The sequence below is a fragment of the Hydractinia symbiolongicarpus genome, chromosome 1 (genome assembly GCF_029227915.1).
Source record: "Hydractinia symbiolongicarpus strain clone_291-10 chromosome 1, HSymV2.1, whole genome shotgun sequence".
Lineage (NCBI taxonomy): Eukaryota > Metazoa > Cnidaria > Hydrozoa > Anthoathecata > Hydractiniidae > Hydractinia > Hydractinia symbiolongicarpus.
In genome coordinates, this window is record NC_079875.1 from 26,459,464 (window position 1) to 26,483,111 (window position 23,648).

General features: G+C 35.0%; 2 protein-coding genes across 2 annotated transcripts; one reads left to right on the forward strand and one right to left on the reverse strand.

Moving 5' to 3' along the window:
• Window positions 1-1,840: 1,840 nt before the first annotated feature.
• On the reverse strand, window positions 1,841-3,812 carry LOC130623322 (uncharacterized). The gene is made up of 3 exons (XM_057438827.1): window positions 3,808-3,812; window positions 2,377-2,895; window positions 1,841-2,279 (listed from the first exon to the last, which is right to left on the reverse strand). The coding sequence occupies exons 1-3, from the start codon at window positions 3,810-3,812 to the stop codon at window positions 1,841-1,843; spliced, it is 963 nt and encodes a 320-aa protein (XP_057294810.1).
• A 6,902-nt stretch (window positions 3,813-10,714) lies between these two features.
• LOC130648533 (52 kDa repressor of the inhibitor of the protein kinase-like) lies at window positions 10,715-16,132 on the forward strand. The gene is made up of 2 exons (XM_057454588.1): window positions 10,715-14,344; window positions 14,397-16,132. Exon 1 carries the CDS (start codon window positions 10,958-10,960, stop codon window positions 13,766-13,768), a length of 2,811 nt encoding a protein of 936 aa, XP_057310571.1. The 5' UTR covers window positions 10,715-10,957; the 3' UTR covers window positions 13,769-14,344; window positions 14,397-16,132.
• The last annotated feature ends 7,516 nt before the right edge of the window (window positions 16,133-23,648 follow it).

Here is a 23,648-nt window from a genome sequence, read left to right on the forward strand (position 1 = left end):
TTGTATCAATACGAAAAATCGCAAATATATATGAGACATCTTTAATTTTAAATACTCGTTTACCAATTTTACGACTGAAAGATATTGAACCTGAGACGTTGTTGACCCTAAAGTAAAATTATCTTGTATCAATACGAAATATCGCAAATACAGGACACTCGTCGCTTTGAAATACCTTGTTTATCAAATTTACGGCTAAAATATATAGAACCTGAGACGAGGTTGTTGTCACTAAGTGACAATTATCTTGTATCAAAACGAAAAATCGCAAATACATGACACTCGTCATTTTGAAATGCCTCGTTTATCAATTTTACGCCTAAATTATATAGAATCTGAGACGAGGTTGTCGTACTCAAATAACAATTTTCTTGTATCAACATGAAAAATCGCAAATACATGACACTTTTCACTTTTAAATGCCTCGTTTATCAATTATACGGCTAAAATATGTAGAACCTGAGAGGAGGTTGTTGTCCCTAAAGTACAATTATTCTGTTTCAGTACGAAAAATTGCAAATACATGAAACTCGTCACTTTCAAATGCCTCGTTTCATTAATTTCACGGCTAAAATATATAGAACCTGGGACGAGGTTGTCGTCTCTAAATGACAATTATCCTGTATCAATACGAAAAATCAAAAATATATGAGACACTCGTCTCTTTTAAATGCCTCGTTTATTAATTTTACGGTTAAAATATATAGAACCTGAGACGAGGTTGTCGTCCCTAAATGACAATTATCTTGTATCAATACGAAAAATCGCAAATACATGAGACTTTTTACTTTTAAATGCCTCCTTTATCAATTTTACGGCTAAAATATATAAAACCTGAGAGAAGGTTATCGACACTAAATGACAATTATCTTGCATCAATACGAAAAATCACAAATATATGATACTTGTCTCTTTTAAATGCGTCGTTTATCAATTTTACGAATAAAGTATATAGAACCTGAGACAAGGTTGTTGACCCTAAAGTAAAGTTATCCTGTATCAATACGAAAAATCGTAAATACATGACACTCGTCGCTTTGAACTACCTCGTTTATCAAATTTACGGCTAAAGTAGTTAGAACCTGAGACGAGGTTGTCGACAGTAAATGACAATTATCCTTTATCAATGCGAAATATCACAAATACATGACACTAGTCACTTTGAAGTGTCTCGTTTTATCAATTTTACGGCTAAAATATATAGAAACTGGAGACGATTTGTTGACCTTAAGTGACACTTATCCTGTATCAATACGAAAAGTCGTAAATGTTATGTTCTATGTTTAGTATTGTGTTTCGTGAGTCTGTGTTTTATACTGTTTGTCACGTGTTTGTATATAAACCTGTATTTTTGTATCTAGAGTTAGTTTTATGTTAAGCATATAATACGAAGGACATTACTTGTATTCTCTGTGTGAAGCTCCATAATAAGTGGCGACGAAGGATAAAAATATGGCAAAAGCTCTTAGTAATATTCCTTGTGTTGAACCCTTTATAATTGAAGAAACTTCAGTGAATTTGGATAAGAAATGGATTGTATGGAAGGATGATCTGGAGTTATTATTAACTGCCAGTGGTAATACTCAAGAAGCACAGAAAAAGGCTTTAATTTTACACTGCTGTGGTCGAGATGAAGTTATTGACCCTAAATGACAATTATCTTGTATTGATACGAAAAATCGCAAATATATCAGACATTTGTCTCCTTTAAATGCCTCGTTTATCAATTTTACGGATAAAATATATAGAAACTGAGACTTGTTGACCCTATTCGCTGCGCTCAACCGAAAATAACCTTATTTATTTTCTTATTTTTGCGACAGGGAAGACTCAAAGAACTTTAGCCTTGTTTTATGTCAAATTTAAACATAAAACCATTTTCCTCAACAAATTCTCCGAAAATCTTCCAATCATCGAATGTGGTTTTTTGTTTGTACACGTGTTTGTTTACATGTCTCAGGTCAAGAATAAGTCTCTTCTTATTTTTGGACGAACTAACGCTCAGTGGATTAACCACGTGTGGCTCAGTAGCCATCTCTTTTATTCTTCCGGTTTTAAGTAACTCGTGTAATTCCTTATTTACAAAATCTTCATTGTCATGAGCCGAACAGTTGTTTTTGAAAGAAGCCTTTTTAGGGGTGGTGAAAAAGGGAATTTTGTATCCGTATTTTATAAGTTCTAAAATAGTCTTATTAGTGCCTATGTTCTCCCAGTAAGGTAGACGCCACCTGAGATTCCCCTTCACGGTATGTTGAGGATTAGCTTGGCGCGAATAAGACCTATTGCATTCAAAAAAATTATATACAGTAGAAACAGTATCACACTTAACTTTTGCCTTTTCTTTAGGGTTGTTTGAGGTCAGGGCAGTCCTTTCGCCAATGTCCTTGTTTTCCGCATCCGAAACACAGAGATCGCTGTTGTGGATGTTGGTAACTTCGCTGGTATTGATTCGCGAATCTTGGTTGCTGTTGAGATAGCCCGAAGATAGGCCTCCCCGGAGGTGCAGATTGTGAGCCGAAGGGGATAAAATTTTGTTGCTGCGAAGGGTGTGTGAATGAGGAAGACTGGTATGGGGGCCGACGTGGAACATGCTCGAAGGTTGACTTTCTCTTGGTCGCCTTTTTCTTGTTCAGAGCCCGGTTTTCCGCAGCCTTCATCTTTTTGTCATCCTCTGAATCGCTGGCAAGATCGTCGGATAAGTATTCGTCGACAGCAGCCCATCCAGCCGGAGATTTATCTGCGAAACGGATACATTTATTTCGCTTGTGGAGATCATCTATGACATTATCAATCTTTTTGGAAGATCTTGTAATCGAACCATCTTTTACTAGTTGTTTTATTATTTCTAGACTTTGAATTAAATCGCTATTGAATTGATGTTGTATTTTATTACCTCTGAATTTAAATTCGGTTTTATCGCTTATCAATTATACGCCTAAAATACATAGAACCTGAGACGGGGTTGTCAACCCTAAGTGACAATTATCCTGTATTAATACAAAAAATCGCAAATACATGGCACTGGTCACTTTGAAATGCCTCGTTTATCAATTTTACGGCTAAAATACATAGAAACTGGGACGAGGTTGTCGACCCTAAATGACAATTATCTTGTATCAGTACGAAAAATGGCAAGTATATCAGACATTTTATTTGTCTCTTTTATTTGCCTCGTTTATCAATTTTACGACTAAAAAATATAGAAGCCGAGACGAGATTGTCGGCCCTAAATGACAATTATCTTGTATCAACACGAAGAAACGCAAATATATGAGACATTTGTCTCTTTGAAATGCCTCGTTTAGCAATTTTACGACTAAAATATATAGAACCTGAGAGGAGGTACTCGACCCTAAATGACAATTATCTTGTATCAATACGAAAAATCGCAAGTACATGACACTCGTCACTTTGAAATGCATCGTTTATCAATTATACGCCTAAAATACATAGAACCTGAGACGAGGTTGTTGACCCTAAGTGATAATTATCTTGTATCAATACAAAAAGTCGCAAGTACATGACACTCGTCACTTTGTGAAATGCTTCGTTTATCAATTTTACAACTAAAATATATGGAACCTGAGACGAGATTGTCGTCCCTAAATGACAATTATCTTGTATCAAGCGCTGTTTCCGACGTTCTTCGATAAGTCGGGAACGAAGTTTCTTTTCGGATTCTGCACTACAATGTAACCCGATTTTTCGGGTTATGCGCATGCGCATGAGAATAGTATAAATGCACGTGTTGTATCCTCGGCCAAGCCTCGGTCTTTGGTCGCGTGGAAAGCATCGCAAACTATAAACAGCATGTCGAATCCTGAAGAACTCGATACACGTATCCAACAGCTGGTGGAAGATACACTTCAACGTCACCAAGAGCAAACATTGGCAGCTGCTACCTCTGTTGCTGAAACAATTGCTTCACGTTTCTTAGACAGCCAACAGTCAAAGATTGATAAAGCGTTGGAATCTCAAAAGAAATTGGCCAGCGTCAATCTAAAAGGCAAAGGAAATCAACACCAATTTAACTTTTGCCAAAACGTTATGGAAAAATTCGACAAGACCTTAGTTGAGAAACGTATTAAACTCATTAAGTTGGCAGACAGAGAAGATTGGGCAACGGTTAATGAATATTTAAGTGACGACTTAGCGTCTGATTCAGAAGACGAAAAACTTATAAATCGAGCAATCCGTTCAGCCAATGCTAAAAGCGAAAAGCGTAGAAAATTAAAGCAACGCACTTTTCCCCAACGAATGAACTTTGATCGTAGTAGACCAGCATCCCAATTTCAAACGTATTTTGACCCAAGGTATTCTGGAACAAGAGAAAGTCCTCGCCTAAGCGAAAACATTGTATGCTGGGGCTGTGGTAGACTGGGTCATTATTCCGCACGTTGTCCTTTTTCACGAAGCAACAATACGATGGTACCACAAGTCACTCATAACGAATTGAAAAGAGACAAACAATTTTAGTTTTCGAATCTACTTTTTGAGTTTAACACGTTTTTAATTTAATGTAATTCTTTGCGTTTTTACTTGTTTTAGAACATTCTGTAGTGGGAAAACTTCAAAAAAATTTAAGATTCTGGCAGGATGAGCTTGATACGTCACCTTTCGTTTTAAGTATGATAAAGCATGGCTATCGCCTACCTTTTAACCTTCAACCTCCATCGTTTGCCGCTAAGAACAATGCCTCGAGTCTAAAACATAAAGAGTTTGTAGCGCATAGTATTAAGCAACTTTTAAAAGACGGTTGTATCGAAGAGGTTTTTAACGTTGTTGCAATCCGCTTACAGTAGCAGAATGAAATAAATTACGATTGGTTTTAGATTTAAGACATGTGAACGATTACTTAACTTTTCCAAAATTTAAATACGAAGATTTAAAAATCGTATCACAGCATCTTGAAACAGATTATTACTTCTCAACGTTTGATTTAAAACATGGCTACCATCACATTCCCATTCATGAGCATGATCGAAAGTATTTAGGATTTTCCTGGACTTTTCCAGATAACACGGTCAAATATTATCAATTTCTCATTTTACCATTCGGTCTGGCTAGCATTGTTACGCGTTTACAAAGCTGACAAGACCTTTGTTAACAAAATGGCGAAAAGACGGTATAAGATGTACTATGTATTTAGATGATGGTATTTTTGGTTCAAAATTATTAGAGACAACAAAAAAGCATTCTGCGATTATTCAAAACGATTTAGCAAGAGCAGGACTCACCATTAATCTAGAAAAATCAAAGTTTGAGCCTCGTAAAACTGTAAAATGGCTCGGCTTTAACATCGATACCCGCACTAGCAAATTTTACGTTCCATCTGAAAAACTAAGTAAACTTTTCTCACTTGTGAAATTAGCATTAAACAGCGATCGTGTAAGCGCAAAATTTATCTCAAAAATTGCCGGACGAATTATCTCAATGACTTTAGCTATTGGCCCTTTAACAAGACTTTTTACAAGGCACATGTACCGCTTTATAGAATCTCGTATAACTTGGCAAAAATTAGAAACGTTAAATGAATTTTTAAAGTCAGATCTTCTTTTTTGGTACAGAAACCTCTTCAACACAAACGGTTATCAAATAAAAAAGAACACCTTAACAACCAAGGTTATTTACTCCGACGCCAGTGACAGTGGTTATGGGGGTTATGTTGTGCAACGGTTGGGAGATATTATCGCCAGGGGAAATTTTACTGCGGAAGAAAGACGTACAAGTTCTACTTACCGGGAACCTTTAGCTGTTAAACTCATTCTGCAAGCGGTATGCCCACGTGTAAAAAATGAATCAGTTCAATGGTTTTCCGATAATGTTAATGTCACTCAAATTATAGAAGTAGGCAGCAGGAGACCGCATTTACAAAAACTCGCTTTAGAAATTTTTGATGCTTCAATGATTTATAATATCAAATTACAATCGTCATGGATCCCGAGGGAGGCAAATAACAAAGCAGATTTTTTATCAAAAATAATTGATTCCGACAACTGGGGGATAGATTACGAATCATTTAATTACATGCAACAGAAGTTTGGCATTTTTACAGTCGATCGTTTCGCCGATGACATAAATAAGAAAATTAACAACTTTAACTCAAAATATTTTTGTCCGAATTCGCGTGGTGTTAACGCGTTCACTTACAATTGGTTCGGTGATTTTAATTGGTTGTGCCCCCCTATTTCGTTAGTGGGCGATGTTCTAAATCATCTAAAACTTTGTAACGGTCGAGGCGTTCTATTAGTCCCTATGTGGCAATCATCATATTTCTGGCCATTGTTAACTCCGAACGGAATCTATTTTTACGAATTTGTAAAAGATTACTTGTTATTAGATCCTTATTTTTATAATTATACCGCCAGTAAAACCGTATTTGAAGGCTTTGCTAAGTTTAAATCTTTAGCTTTGTTAGTGGAATTTAATACAGATTAAAAAATCAACTTTTGTTATTTTCTCTGTAACGAATTTGACACAAGGACAACTGCCGCACGGGTGAAAAACGCCTTAGCAGACTTATGTATATTACTTAACCGCCGAACGGGCGTATGTCTTAAATCGCCGGACGGGCGTATCTGAGTAACCGCCGGACGGGCGTATGTCTTAAATCGCCGGACGGGCGTGTGCATTAAATTAGCCAGAACCACTAAAGGTTAGGTTTTCTAAAAAATCATATATAGGAGGCTTGTTTACATTCTTTTATTCTTAACAGATCACATCAATGTTGGTATTTGGGAAAAACTAGACGCGATACAAAACACTGCACTTAAGTCAAAAGCAGCAAATTTACCACAACTTTTACAAGCGGCTTACGCGAAGGAAACGATTATTAAATACAAAAGAGCTTGGCAAAAGTGGGTAGATTGGAGCTCTAAATATACTGAGGTCAACCATTGTCCTGCCGACCCATTTTTCGTATGTATTTATTTTAATGACTTGGTTATGGAAGGATGTTCAATAAGTAAAATAATTTCGGCACTTTGTGGAATACGCTGGGGACACATTAATGCAGGTTTTTCGTCGCCAATAGACCACTCAATTGTTAAATTAGCCTTTGCAGGCGCAAAACGATTAGTCGGTAAAACGTGCAATAAGAAAGAGCCGTTCACAGTGGACATAATTAAAGAGATAATTGCATATCATGGAGAAAGTTCAAACTTCATGCACATGAGGTTTATAGTGTTATGCGTGTTAGGATTCGCAGGATTCTTTCGCATTGGCGAATTATTAGCCTTAAAAGTTAAGGACTTGGAAGATAAACAAGATTCATTTGAAATTAGTGTTAAAAAATCCAAAACGGATCAGCTAAGAGAAGGTCATATTGTGTACATAGCTCACACTGGTAATTCCACATGTCCAGTAACCTGGTTACGAAAGTATCTGTGTATGACTAAATTGAAATTTCAGCCGGATTCTTATTTAATTTGTCGTTTGGCGAAAACAAAGACAGGCCACAATGTGTTAGGGCATCTTTCTATATCCTACGAAAGCGCCAGAAAAACATTTCACGAACATAATTCAAAAAGTACCGGAAAATTTTGGGTTACATTCTTTACGCTCAGGTGGAGCTAGTGCTGCTGCAAATAACGGCGTCACTGACAGAATGATAAGTAAACACGGCAGGTGGTCATCAAGTTCCAGTAGGGACGGATACATGAAAGATAGCAAAACTCAACGACTTTCTGAAAAGATTTAGGATTGTAACAAAAATTGGTCCTCTTTTAACTCTCCTACCAATATAACAAGTTACTCCAATGCTGTTGTTTTTTCTGTTCTAATTTATTGTTAGGAAGATGTGAAAAGAAGCGCTGTTTCCGACGTTCTGCGATAAGTCGGGAACGAAGTTTCTTTTCGGATTCTGCACTACAATGTAACCCGATTTTTCGGGTTATGCATATGCGCATGAGAATAGTATAAATGCAGGCGTTGTATCCTCGATCAAGCTTCGATCTTCGGTCGCTTGGAAAGCATCGCAAACTTTAACTATCATTAATATTAATTGATGCAATTTTCGTTTTATGTACCGCACCGGCGCAAATAATCAAGAAAATGTCGGCGTGAAGAAGAACAGACGGACATCGACAACTGTAAAGTGACCAGCTTCACGGTTTTCTTTCTTGGAAAATACGCACAAAAGATGCAATCCACATTTGGCCGTGGATACCGAGAAAGTTTTTAATCCAGTTGCTGGTCACAAGTCGGTCGATGTCAAGTGCAAAGAGCTGTGATGAATCTGAAATATGTTTTATAAAATATGTCACGCGATGTACCACTCTACCAACCAACCAATATAACCAATATAACAAGTTACTCCAAAAAAAAGAATACAGAAAATCGCAAATACATGACACTCGTCACTTTGAAATGCCTCGTTTATCAATTTTACGGCTAAAATATATAGAAACTGAGACGTTGTTGACCCTAAAGTACAATTATCTTGTATCAATACAAAAAGTCGCAAATACATGTCACTTTGAAATGCCTCGTTTATCAATTTTACGAGTAAAATATACAGAACATGAGACGTTGTTGACCCCAAATGACATTTATCTTGTATCAACACGAAGAATCGCAGATATATGAGACATTTGTCTCTTTTAAATGCCTCGTTTATCAATTTTACGGCAAAAATATATAGAACCTGAGACGAGGTACTCGACCCTAAATGACAATTATCTTGTATCAATACGAAAAATCGGAAATACAAGTCACTTTGAAATGCCTCGTTTATCAATTTTACGAGTAAAATATATAGAACCTGAGACGCTGTTGACCCCAAATGACATTTATCTTGTATCAACACGAAGAATTGCAAATATATGAGACATTTGTCTCTTTTAAATGCCTCGTTTATCAATTTTACTGCTAAAATATATAGAACCTAAGACGAGGTACTCGACCCTAAATGACAATTATCTTGTATCAATACGAAGAGTCGCAAGTAAATGACACTCGTCACTTTAAAATGCATTGTTTATCAATTATGCGGCTAGAATACATAGAACCTGAGACGAGGTTCTCGACCCTAAGTGACAATTATCCTGTATCAATACGAAAAATCGCAAATACATGGCACCGGTCACTTTGAAATGCCTCGTTTATCAATTTTACGGCTAAAATACATAGAAACTGGGACGAGGTTGTCGACCCTAAATGACAATTATCTAGTATCAGTACGAAAAATGGCAAGTATATCAGACATTTCATTTGTCTCTTTTAATTGCCTCGTTTATCAATTTTACGACTAAAATATATAGAACATGCGACGAAATTGTCGGCCCTAAATGACAATTATTTTGTATAAACACGAAGAAACGCAAATATATGAGACATTTGTCTCTTTGAAATGCCCCGTTTAGCAATTTTACGACTAAAATATATAGAACCTGAGACGAGATTGTCGTCCCTAAATGACAATTATCTTGTATCAACCCGAAGAAACGCAAATATATGAGACATTTGTCTCTTTGAAATGCCCCGTTTAGCAATTTTACGACTAAAATATATAGAACCTGAGACGAGGTTGTCGACCCTAAATGAGAATTATCTTGTATGAACACGAAGAACCGCAAATATATAAGACATTTGTTTCTCTTAATTGCATAGTTTATCAATTTCACGGCTAAAATATAGAGAAACTGAGACGAGGTTGTTTTTCCTAAGGTATATTTATCTTGTATCAATACGAAAAATCGCAAATACATGACACTTGTTACTTTTGAATGCCTCGTTTATCATTTTTGCAACTAAAATATATAGAAACCAGGGGCGGATTTAGACTTCGGCCACTTCGGCACTCGCCTAAGGAGAAATTTTGCCAATGAGAAAATCATGTGTATCTAAATATAGAAATTGATTTAAAGCAACGCATAATTTTTATTATAAGCGTTTAATAAGATTCCTTTGCGCCCAGGATCCGAGGTAATATTCTTATCTCCACTCAGGAGTGTTTGCCGAGGCTCGACTCTCCTTCGATGTGCTTTGCCGAAGTACTATGGTTCTTACGGTAGTCGAACTATATTTTGCCGCATTTCGCTGACTTTGTTTCTCTCGATTCCTTTGTTTTCTGCCGTAAAAACAGTCGACTTCGGCGGCTGCCGAGGTGTGGACTTTTGGACTCTCTTAAACAAAAGAAACACAAAAGAATTATGACGTCGAGAAAAATCTCGCCGAGGTGTGGACTTTTGGACTCTGGTTAAAACAAAAGAATTTGTGACGTAAAAAGAATCTCGCCGAAGTGTGGACTTTTGGACTCTCTTTAGTCGAAATTTACGGTGAAAGAAAGATTGATATTAGGGGATGGGTGCGTAGGAATAATTTACTCTTCCTATTGTTATTGCCTCGCGGTAGCCGGTCTGTTTAATGGGTTCGGCCAGCTTCGGCCAACTGCAATTCTGAAGTTCTTTCTGATCCAACATGTCTTCTGATGGGAGCTTGCGGGATCGGGTTGTGCTTGCTGTAAAAAGCAATGATATTTGCGAATGTAAAAGTCTTTACAAGATATTGAAAGATAAAATAACAGAGTTTCCTGATTTTGGAACATTAGATCATTGGAGAAAGATTGAGAAAAAGTTGTTAAGCAGAAATTTCAGTGTCGAACATTTTATTCCTGGGTATGCAAAAGAGAAAGCATTCGTCGCTTTGAGGTAACTATCTATTTTTACTTTTTTTTATAATCCCTAAGGAATGTTTAAAAATAAATTATTTGTATTGTGGTGACAAAGCGCTATTAAGCTTTTAAACAATAAACAAAAGGGGGTTCACTACAATAAACAAAAAGTTTCTATTTGGGTCATCGAGACTATTTAATGACAATAATAGAGCCAGCTGTTATTCTTGTTGTAGATTTGCAGTAGAGTGAAGTGAACAAATTTTTTATGTTCACTTTTGTAGATCTGAAGCTTCTGGAAATTGTTTATACAGTTCAGCATCCTTGTGTTTGGGAAGTAACAATATGTTGGTGGACTTGCTACGACTTCTGGTATCGTTGGAACTTTTTCTCTTCCCAAATTTTTATTCCAATCATCCTCTATTTTCTTCCATCTTTCAAGAGCAGAGAGGTTCTTTCAGTTCTCTGAAAAATATTCTATTTTTCTGTGTTTCCCATGTTGCTTGTGACAGCAATAAAGAGGGGGAAGAGCTTATAAAAGAGGAAGCTGTCTTAAATTTAAATGACAAAAACTGGTCAAGTTTCCTTTGCCTTTTAGCTTTGTCCTCAGTTACAGGGAGAATTATATTCTCATATTATCCTGATATTGGAGAGGAAAAGTTTAGGGTTTGTATGAACCAAAAAATAATTCCCCGTAAGCATGTTTCAATGAAGGCTGATCTACACATAATGTTTTGTTATGAAGGCCTTATGTTATCTTCAAAATTTCAGTCCAACCATTTCGTGCCTCTCGTTCATTCTTCTTTAAAACGAAAGACTGATCAATCACTTAAATTATGTTTTCCTAAAAAAGTATTTACTGACGGTAATATGTGTGTAGGTGGTAAATTACAGACAAAACTTAATTTCTTAACAAAACCTATAGTTAAAACATATGAATCACCTGCTATAACTTCCAGTATTAGCACAATTTCCAAAAATTGTTCCACTGTTGATAGTACAGAACCTGAAATGGTTTATGTTTGTGAAAATGATGTTGGATCTTTTCGAAAAAAAGTTGCTAAATTAAAGGAAAGTGATATTCGTAAACTTATTACAAATTTATTCATTCCAGATAACACTTACAATTTCCCTGTCAGTAACAGGAAATTTCAGTATAAATGGCTTTCTGATTTTTTATGGCTGGCATATTCGCCTACTATGGATGGTGCATTTTGTCTTCCTTGTGTCCTATTTGGAGACAGATTTCCCAGTAAATCTTATAAGGTCACCAAACTTTTTTCTGAACCTCAAAAACATTGGCCAGATGCAGTACCTTCTTTTAAACGTCATTGTTCGTCTAAGCAGGGTTTACATGTAAATACTTCTCTTCTCTTCAATTCTTTTATTGATAATATGTCTGGGGCAAGGCCATCAATTGACACATTGATTGACCAAAATTTACAGAAAAGTATTAACGATAACAGGCAAAAACTGATTCCAATCATTGATACAATTATTTTGTGTGGGCGAATTGGCATAGCTTTGCGTGGCCACAGAGATGGTCCTGATTCACAACCAAAAATAGGGGAATACTCGCAAGGGGGGGCTGGAAATTTTCGTGAACTTTTAAACTTTAGGGTACGTGCAGGAGACAATGTATTAAAAGAACATTTACAATCTGCCAGTAAGAATGCTACATACATCTCGAAAACGTCTCAAAATGCTTTGATATCATGTTGTGGTTCAGTGATATCTGACACTATTGTCAACGAGGTTAAAAGAAGTAAGTTTTTTTCCATAATTGCAGATGAGGCAGCTGATTGTTCTAATAAGGAACAAATGTCTCTGGTTTTACGTTTTGTGGACAGCAGTTGTGATATTAGGGAGGATTTTATAAGATATATTTATTGTGAGGAAGGGTTAGCAGGAAAAGATTTAGCCTCAGTTCTGCTAAAATGTGTTTCCAAAGATTTATCTTTGGATATTTTAAATTGTCGTGGGCAAGGATATGATGGGGCAGGGTCTGTTTCTGGACATATAAATGGACTGTCAGCTCACATTTTAAGAATAAATAGGAAGGTTATATACACTCACTGTCACAGCCATCGTTTAAATTTAAGTGTTTGTGGCTCATGCTCCATCCAATCTGTTAAAAATACCCTAGAAAGAGTAAAGGAATTGTCCTATTTTTTCAACCTGTCTCAAGTTAGGCAACAGCTCCTAGAGGCAAATATTTTACGACATTGTCCTGAAGCTAAAAAGAAAAAGTTAATTGATGTTTGTCGGACTAGATGGATTGAACGGATAATTGGCTTAGATATTTTTCAGGAATTATTTGTTGCAATTGTATACACTTTGGAGGACATGAGTATGAATCTTGATAAGAAATGTAACCGTGATACTTCTACAAAAGCTACCTCCCTTCTGCATCTTGTTACTAATTTTGATTTTATTGTTTCACTAGTTGTAACACAGTCAGTAATGGACTTATTGTTGCCAGTTACAAATATTTTACAAGGAAAAACTATTGACCTTTTATCGAGCTTGCATCTTATACAAAGTCTTAAAAATATGTCCTTAACTATAAGAGCTTCTGCAAATGATTATCACAACAATTGGTACAAAGAGGCTGTTTCCCTAGCGTCTACAGTCCGTGTGCAAGAAAATAGACCTAGAGTTTGTTCTCGGCAGGTACATAGAAGTAATGTATCAGCTGATACTATATCTAGTTACTACCTGCGCAGCTTAACAATTCCAATTCTAGATCACCTAAGCACTGAACTTAGTAAACGATTTGAACCTAGTTCCTTAGCAGCTTATGCTGGTCTTGCAGTAATTCCATCCAACATGATTTCTCTTCTTTACCATCACCATCACCAAAAATCTTGGAAGGATAACTTCAGAAATTTTGTTCAGTTTTACGAAGAAGACATGCCTAATTCTTTAGCTATTGAAGCTGAAATGGACTTGTGGGAAGAATATTGGACTTCGTACAAATTTGATGCACCAGATAATGTTTCCTCTACACTTAAATTAATTCATTTTCCTGGCTTTGAAAATATAACTGTGGCCCTAAGAATTTTAGGCACATTACCAGTCACCTCATGTGAATGTGAAAGGTCCTTTTCTGCACTACGACGATTAAAAAATTATAACCGCAGTACGATAGACTAAATGGCTTAGCTCTTCTCCACATCCATAAAGAAATAAACGTTGATATAAATGAAGTTATAAATAAATTTTCCATTGATAACAGAAGACTAAAATTTTAAGACATGACATGTTTTGAGATATATAACTAATGATAAAGAAATGTTAATAGATAGTACTTACCATGTTACCCCCCCACCCCGTTATCTTTTTTACCTCTCTGCTCTTTTTCTCTCTCTCCCCCCTCCCCTCGCCCTTTTTCTTTTCATCTGATTGTTAAATTTTTTAGATGTGATTGATAAGATTTAGGCTATTTTCATAAATTCTGTATACATCCATGATAGTAGTATAAATAATATTCAGTTAATAAGGTAACAAAACAGCTAGCTGCAATGATAATACTTGTCTAAAGACGGTTATACTTTAAGTTAAGGTAACAAAACAGCTAGCTGCAATGATAATACTTGTCAGCCTGGTGGGTGCGAGTATTCCCCTAATGCAATGATAATAGTAAGTAGGTAAGGGAAGTAGGTAAGGAAAGTAGGTAAGCAAGGGAAGTAGGTATAGTAAGTAGGTAAGGGAAGTAGGTAAGGGAAGTAGGTATAGTAAGTAGGTAAGGGAAGTAGGTAAGGGAAGTAGGTATAGTAAGTAGGTATAGTAAGTAGGTAAGGGAAGTAGGTAAGTAAGTTGGTATATAAGGGAGTATGTTTTTTTATGCTTCATGTTGACCTGGTGTACTGAAATTTAGTTTAAAATTTTCAGTTTTGATTGTTGTTCATTCATTTATTCATTGGTTGGTTTTGACAATTGATCAATTTGACTCATTTCATGACAGATTCATTTTGTTCATGGTTGGTTATATTACCTGATGTGCAAGCTGGAAGAAAGAAGAAAGAAGATTTTGAATGAAGAAAGAAGATTTTGACTGGATTATTAATTTAATCCTCTAATCTTTAAAAAATGTTATTTTTGGATTTCATTTATCTGGATGTGAATCTGGAAGAAAGAAGAAATTTTGCTGGCTGGCTAATTTTAGCCTAAATTTTTCTGAAAACATTATTTGGCTTTTATTTATGAATTTTATGGTTGTTTTTTTTTCCAATAACATATAAGAAATGGACATGTGAAAGTCCTGTCTGCTGCATTTTTGAGTGCTGAAATAGATTAATAAGCTAAAGCCCAAGACCCCCAGCTGTTTTATCACTTCTTCGCTTCGGGGGCTTCGCTTGGCTTCGTGGGCTTCGCTTCGCTTCGCAAATCCGCCTAAGGAGAAAAAAATCCTGTATCCGCCCCTGTATTTTTAATATATTTTTGAATGATTTATTTTACTTATTTTAAATAGTGACCTACATAATTACGCAGACGACAATACGATATCAGCTTATTCAAACACTATTAAAAATCTCATTAAGACTTTAGAAAGGGAATCCGAAATTGCCCTTTCTTTGCAAAATGATAGCAAATCCAAACAAATTTCATTCGATCCTTCTATCAAGAGCCAAAATTGAAGCTTCAAATAAACATTGGCGATAGAGTCATACAATTAGAAAGGTCCGTAAAACTTTTAGGAGTAACAATTGATGATAAATTAAATTTCAACTTGCACATTAGTAATCTTTGTCGAAAAGCCTCAGCCCAGCTGAATGCATTATTTAGATTTAAAAATGTACTATCTTTGCAAACAAGATCTATTTTAGCACAAAGCTTCGTGTATGCAAATTTTATTTATTGTCTCTTAGTTTGGCATTTCTCTTCTTCGAAATCTGAATCGAAAATTGAAAAACTCCACAACAGGGCTTTAAGTTTTATTAATGATGACCCAAGACCAGTTGATTGCCTCCCAAATAAACATTATATGGAATTACTAAGGCACAGACATTTATGCATAGAAATATTTAAAATTCGGAGAAACATCAGTCCTTCTTTCATAAAAGATATTTTACTTTTTGAGGAAACTGATAGGCCGGTAAGAAGTCAAAACATGAACAACCTAAAAACCATCAGTGTAAAAACAAGCACCTTTGGTCTAAACAGTTTGCGATGTTTAGCCCCAAAAGTTTGGAATAAACTTCCTTTTCATACGAAGAGTTGCGAAGATCTAGTTAAATTTAAGCAAATGATTAAAAAATGGAATGGTTCTCACTGTTCATGCACAGAGTGTCGGCAATTGATTCCATAACTTGCGTAATCAATACGAAAATGGGAGAGGGGGAATGTTTATCTTTTATTAATTATTTATTCATTATTTATTCATTATAGTTTTCATCTAAATTGTAAATATATAAAAATATTTGGTCGGTTTTGATTATTTTTTTGCAAAATATTATTTTTTTTAAAGAACTATTGTATATAATAACCGACGGTAAATAAATTAAATCAATCAATCAATCAATCATATATCACTAATTATAAACTTATCTTCTCTATAATATTACGGAGACGCTGTGTGCATGTTTTAACAGATAAAGTGGATTTGTTCATTTTCCTATGATGTAGCCGAAAACATTACATATTTTTTACAAAAATAACAAAAATTCTAACAAGGCTGATTATTAATTCTAATCTTCTAATGTTTTTAACCTAAAATCTCAGCCTTATAATTTTATAAAGTATATTATTATAAAAGAAAAAAAGCGTGTACTTCTTTTTGCCCACAAAAAGCCGCGAGTTTTTGTGTGTTTACATTTTTATTTGTTGGAAGACCAAAGCGGCCACGAAGTTTTGAAATTCAGGAAGTGTGATGCGGAGAGTAGGTTGCTTGCTATATATACATTTGCAAATGTATATATAGCAAGCAACCTATTTCAAGATCAGAGAAAAAGAAAAAAGAGGCTGGCTTTGACTTAATTGATGAATTTCATTATCGAGGAAACAATAAGCAAGTCAAACCTTGTAAACAAAATGTTCCTGCTCAACGCTTAGGATTTTGGAAGAATACACGAGTTCAAAGCTGGTTTAAGGCAGGTCTCCTTCTGGACCAAATGCCTCATAGTCCTCAACATGTTGTATTGCCAGTTGAAGGTAAACGTCTGAAGTAAAATTCATTTTTGAACTTTCACCGGGAACATTCTCTGTAAATTCAAAATGATTGGGTGGTTGTTTCTGCTATGAAGGGTAAGAATGAGTTGCAAACTGTGTTTTTGTGTCAGCTAAAGTTATATTTTAAACAATACATTGCAACTGAAACTGTGGCCGCCTTACTAGATTCACGACATACTCCATACCTGTACTAAAACGCTTAACCTGAATATTTGACACTGTTTGCAGTTCGTATTAGGCACTGCACTGGGTATTCAACAGCAGGCCGCACAGTCACTTGTGGCTAAATCCAGCTTTTCTAAACACGGCGTTTCAACAACGGGTTTAATGTCCCGACTAGCTCTCTATCGCTGCGAAAAATCGCAAATACAGGAGCAAGTTGTCTGTTTTAAATGCCTCCTTTATCAATTTTACGGTTAAAATATATAGAACCTGACACGTTGTTGACCCTAAAGAACAATTGCCCCGTAATACGAAAATTCGCAATTATATGAGACAGCCGTTTCTTTTAAATGCCTCGTTTATCAATTCTATGGCTAAAATATGTAGAACCTGAGACGTTGTTGATCCTAAAGTACAATTTTCTTCTATCAATACGAAAAATCGCAAATACATGACACTTGTCACTTTGAAATGCCTCTTTTATCAGTTCTACGGCTAAAACATATAGAATCTGAGACAATGGACCCTAAAGTGCAATTATCCTGTATCAATACGAAAAATCGCAATTATATGAGACAGTCGTCTCTTTTAAAATCCTTGTTTATCAATTCTGCGGCTAAAATATATAGAACCAGGGACGTTGTTGACTCTCAAACCTGTCCTCCTAAGTCCAACTTTATTACAGCCGAATGTTAATCGAGAATTTAAAATATTATACCAATTATACCGCCTTTTAATGTGTTCTATAATGGACTGTCGAAGAGTGTCAACAAATTTTCTGGACCAACAGAAGAAATCTTAGATTAAGGCATATTAAACAAAAGTCAATTAAAGTAATACTGGTAACAAAAACAATATGTCTGCCTGGAAGTGTGAGGAATTCCGTGATTCTCGTAGTGACATGTCACAGTATACTATTTCACATTATCTATCGACTGTTCTTCAACACCTTATTTGCAAATTCTCACTTTCAATCACTTACATCTTTTCAGGTCATCCAGTTTTATCTGGGGCTGGGAATTTACATGTATAGACAAGAATTGATCTAACTAACTACCCGCAAGACGTGATAAAAAACAAAATTGATATTTATACGAAGTTATACTATTTTTTCAATTTTTTGATCTTAAAAATGATAATTTCATAAAAATTACAACACGTTTTATTTTTAACAAGTTTCGACTTTACCAAAGTCATCTTCAGAATATTTTACAAAAGTACGAGTGTCTCGTATATTTGCGATTTACTGTATTGATATAGGATAATTGTATTCTAGGGTCAACAATCTCGTTTCAAGTTTTCATATTCTAGCCTTAAAAATGAAAAACGAGGCATCTAGCCGTAAAATTGATTAGCGAGGCATTTGAAAGTGACAAGAGTCTCCTATATTGGCGATTTTTCGTACTGATACAGGATAATTGTACTGTAGGGTCAACAACATCGTTTCAGGTTCTAATATTTTAGCCGTAAAATTGATTAACAAGGCGTTTAAAAGACACGAGTGTCTCATATATTTGCGATTTCTTGTATTGATACAGGATAATTGTACTTTAAGGTCAACAAATTCGTCTCAAGTTCTTATAATTTAGCCGTAAAATTGATAAGCGAGGCATTTAAAATTGACGAGTGTCTCATATATTTGCGATTTTTCGTATTGATACAGAATAATTGTACTTTAGGGTCAACAACATCGTTTCAGGTTTTTATACTTTAGCCGTAAAATTGATAAACAAGGCATTTAAAACAGACGAGTGTCTCATATATTTGCGATTTCTTGTATTGATACAGGATAATTGTACTTTAGGGTCAACAACTTCGTTTCAAGTTTTTATATTTTAGGCGTAAAATTGATGAACGAGGCATTTAAAATAGACGAGTGTCTCATATACTTGCGACTTCTTGTATTGATACAGGATAATTTTAATTTAGGGTCAACAACTTCGTCTCAGGTTCTTATAATTTGGCCGTCAAATTGATAAGCGAGGCATTTAAAATTGACGAGTGTCTCATATATTTGCGATTTTTCGTATTCATACAGAATACTTGTACTTTAGGGTCGACAACATCGTTTCAGGTTTTTATATTTTAGCCGTAAAATTGATAAACAAAGCATTTAAAAGACACGAGTGTCTCTTATATTTGCGATTTCTTGTATTGATACAGGATAATTGTACTTTAGGGTCAACAACTTCGTCTCAGGTTCTTATAATTTAGCCGTCAAATTGATAAGCGGGTCATTTAAAAGAGACGAGTGTCTCATATATTTGCGATTTCTTGTATGGATACAGGATAATTGTACTTTAAGGTCAACAAATTCGTCTCAAGTTCTTATAATTTAGCCGTCAAATTGATAAGCGAGGCATTTAAAATTGACGAGTGTCTCATATATTTGCGATTTTTCGTATTCATACAGAATACTTGTACTTTAGGGTCGACAACATCGTTTCAGGTTTTTATATTTTAGCCGTAAAATTGATAAACAAAGCATTTAAAAGACACGAGTGTCTCTTATATTTGCGATTTCTTGTATTGATACAGGATAATTGTACTTTAGGGTCAACAACTTCGTCTCAGGTTCTTATAATTTAGCCGTCAAATTGATAAGCGGGTCATTTAAAAGAGACGAGTGTCTCATATATTTGCGATTTCTTGTATGGATACAGGATAATTGTACTTTAAGGTCAACAAATTCGTCTCAAGTTCTTATAATTTAGCCGCAAAATTGATAAGCGAGGCATTTAAAATTGACGAGTGTCTCATATATTTGCGATTTTTCGTATTGATACAGAATAACTGTACTTTAGGGTTGACAACATCGTTTCAGGTTCTAGATATTATAACCGTAAAATTGATAAACAAGGCATTTCAAAGTGACGAGTGTCATATATTTGCAATTTTTCGTATTGATACAGGATAATTGTCATTTAGGGACGACAACCTCGTCTCAGTTTCTAGATATTTTAACCATAAAATTGATAAACAAGGCATTTCAAAGTGACGAGTGTCATATATTTGCAATTTTTCGTATTGATACAGGATAATTGTCATTAAGGGACGACAACCTCGTCTCACGTTCTAAGGCATTTCAAACTGTCGAGTATCATGTATTTACGATTTTTTGTATGGATACAAGATTGTACTTTAGGGTCAACAACCTCGTCTCAGGTTCCACATATTTTAGCTGTAAAGTCAATAAAGGAGGCATTTAAAGAGACGAGTATTATACATTTTCAATTTTTCGTATGGATACAGAATAATTGTCATTTAGGGTCAGCAACCTCGTCTCAGGTTCTATATATTTTAGCTGTGAAATCGACTAACGAGGCATATACAGGATAATTGTCATTTAGGGTCAACAACCTCGTCTCAGGTTTTATATATTTTAGCTGTAAAATCGATAAAGGAGGCATTTAAACAGGCGAGTATCATATATCTGCAATTTTTCGTATTGATACAAGATAATTGTCATTTAGGGACGACAACCTCGCCTCAGGTTCTATATAATTTGTCGTGAATTTGATAAACGAGGCCTTTAAAAAGAGACGAGTATCATATAATTGCAATTTTTCGTATTGATACAGGATAATTGTCATTTAGGATCAACAACCTCATTTCAAGTTTTTTTATTCTAGCCGTAAAATTGATAAACAAGGCAGTTAAAAAAAACGAGTGTGTCATATCTTTGCCATTTTTTGTATTGATATAGGATAATTGTCATTTAGGGTCAACAACTTCGTCTCAGGTTCTTGTATTTTAGCCGTAAAGTTGATAAACGAGGCATTTAAAATTGACGAGTGTCTCATATATTTGCGATTTTTCGTATTGATACAGAATAATTGTACTTTAGGGTCGACAACATCGTTTCAGGTTCTTATACTTTAGCCGTAAAATTGATAAACAAGGCATTTAAAAGACACGAGTGTCTCTTATATTTGCGATTTCTTGTATTGATACAGGATAATTGTATTCTAGGTTCAACAACCTCGTTTCAAGTTTTTATATTTTAGGCGTAAAATTGATGAACGAGGCATTTAAAACAGACGAGTGTCTCATATACTTGCGATTTCTTGTATTGATACAGGATAATTTTAATTTAGGGTCAACAACTTCGTCTCAGGTTCTTATAATTTTGCCGTCAAATTGATAAGCGAGGCATTTAAAATTGACGAGTGTCTCATATATTTGCGATTTTTCGTATTGATACAGAATAACTGTACTTTAGGGTCAACAACATCGTTTCAGGTTTTTATACTTTAGCCGTAAAATTGATAAACAAGGCATTTAAAAGACACGAGTGTCTCTTATATTTGCGATTTCTTGTATTGATACAGGATAATTGTACTTTAGGGTCAACAACTTCGTCTCAGGTTCTTATAATTTAGCCGTCAAATTGATAAGCGTGGCATTTAAAAGAGACGAGTGTCTCATATATTTGCGATTTTTCGTACTGATACAGGATAATTGTACTTTAGGGTTGACAACATCGTTTCAGGTTCTTATACTTTAGCCGTAAAATTGATAAACAAGGCATTTAAAAGACACGAGTGTCTCTTATATTTGCGATTTCTTGTATTGATACAGGATAATTGTACTTTAGGGTCAACAACTTCGTCTCAGGTTCTTATAATTTAGCCGTCAAATTGATAAGCGGGGCATTTAAAAGAGACGAGTGTCTCATATATTTGCGATTTTTCGTACTGATACAGGATAATTGTACTTTAGGGTTGACAACATCGTTTCAGGTTCTTATACTTTAGCCGTAAAATTGATAAACAAGGCATTTAAAAGACACGAGTGTCTCTTATATTTGCGATTTCTTGTATTGATACAGGATAATTGTACTTTAGGGTCAACAACTTCGTCTCAGGTTCTTATAATTTAGCCGTCAAATTGATAAGCGGGGCATTTAAAAGAGACGAGTGTCTCATATATTTGCGATTTTTCGTACTGATACAGGATAATTGTACTTTAGGGTTGACAACATCGTTTCAGGTTCTTATACTTTAGCCGTAAAATTGATAAACAAGGCATTTAAAAGACACGAGTGTCTCTTATATTTGCGATTTCTTGTATTGATACAGGATAATTGTACTTTAGGGTCAACAACTTCGTCTCAGGTTCTTATAATTTAGCCGTCAAATTGATAAGCGGGGCATTTAAAAGAGACGAGTGTCTCATATATTTGCGATTTTTCGTACTGATACAGGATAATTGTACTTTAGGGTTGACAACATCGTTTCAGGTTCTTATACTTTAGCCGTAAAATTGATAAACAAGGCATTTAAAAGACACGAGTGTCTCTTATATTTGCGATTTCTTGTATTGATACAGGATAATTGTACTTTAGGGTCAACAACTTCGTCTCAGGTTCTTATAATTTAGCCGTCAAATTGATAAGCGGGGCATTTAAAAGAGACGAGTGTCTCATATATTTGCGATTTTTCGTACTGATACAGGATAATTGTACTTTAGGGTTGACAACATCGTTTCAGGTTCTTATACTTTAGCCGTAAAATTGATAAACAAAGCATTGAAAAGACACGAGTGTCTCTTATATTTGCGATTTCTTGTATTGATACAGGATAATTGTACTTTAGGGTCAACAACTTCGTCTTAGGTTCTTATAATTTAGCCGTCAAATTGATAAGCGGGGCATTTAAAAGAGACGAGTGTCTCATATATTTGCGATTTTTCGTACTGATACAGGATAATTGTACTTTAGGGTTGACAACATCGTTTCAGGTTCTTATACTTTAGCCGTAAAATTGATAAACGAGGCATTTAAAATAGACGAGTGTCTCATATATTTACGATTTCTTGTATTAATACAGGATAATTGTACTTTAGGGTCACCAACTTCGTCTCAGATTCTAGATATTATAACCGTAAAATTGATAAACAGGGCATTTCAAAGTGTTGAGTGTGACCTATTTGCAATTTTTGGTATTGATACAAGATAATTGTACTTTAGGGACAGCAACGTGTCAGGTTCTATATATCTTAGCCGTGAAATCGATAAACGAGGCAGTTAAAGAGACGACCCAGTAAATACGAGACGTCTTAAACACGTCTTAAAAACGTCTTTTGAAGACCAGATGAGACGTCTCTAAGACGTCTTTGACCAGTCTAAAAGCGTAACGCCTAAGGACGTCTTCAAAAAACGTAAAAAAGACGTCTGTTGACAATGTGTTAAAGATGTTTTAAAGACCTTTAAGAGACTTTCCCGTAGGTACCAAAACGTCTTAAAGACGTCTTTATTTAGTCTCTTTCAAACGTTATACTGCCAAGGCAGGCCTGCTTCAAATAATTTTAGATAGTTTTAGCCTATGCGTATTAGGATTTTAGTAATTTTAATTCTGATGGAGGTGTGACAAACCAAAACAAAAAGGAGGTTAAGAAAACGATGATGAAGTATTTAATAGAAACTTGATATTTATATCATTTATATAAAAAACAGTTTAATAAGAATAAAATAATATCACATACAAGCTTTTGTATAAGAAACAACAACAAACAAACAAAATCATTACTTTCGGAAACTTTTCTTGTTCTAAAAGATGAATGTTCAATGAGCAACAGATAAGCAACAATCAACCATTTAAAACAGAAAAACCTAAGCTGCATTAAGATAAACTGCTCTTTTGCTTATAAAAAAAGCGTGCATTATACAAAATATACAGTGTAATACTACAAAATTAATATT

Bases quoted from the DNA above. Each gene is read 5' to 3' on its own strand.
- LOC130623322 (XM_057438827.1), bottom strand. The intron at 2,280-2,376 runs GCGAAAGGACTG...TGAATGCAATAG, and splicing joins TGCGGAAAACAAGGACATTG to GTCTTATTCGCGCCAAGCTA.
- LOC130648533 (XM_057454588.1), top strand. From the start codon at position 10,958: ATGTTGGTGGACTTGCTACGACTTCTGGTATCGTTGGAACTTTTTCTC.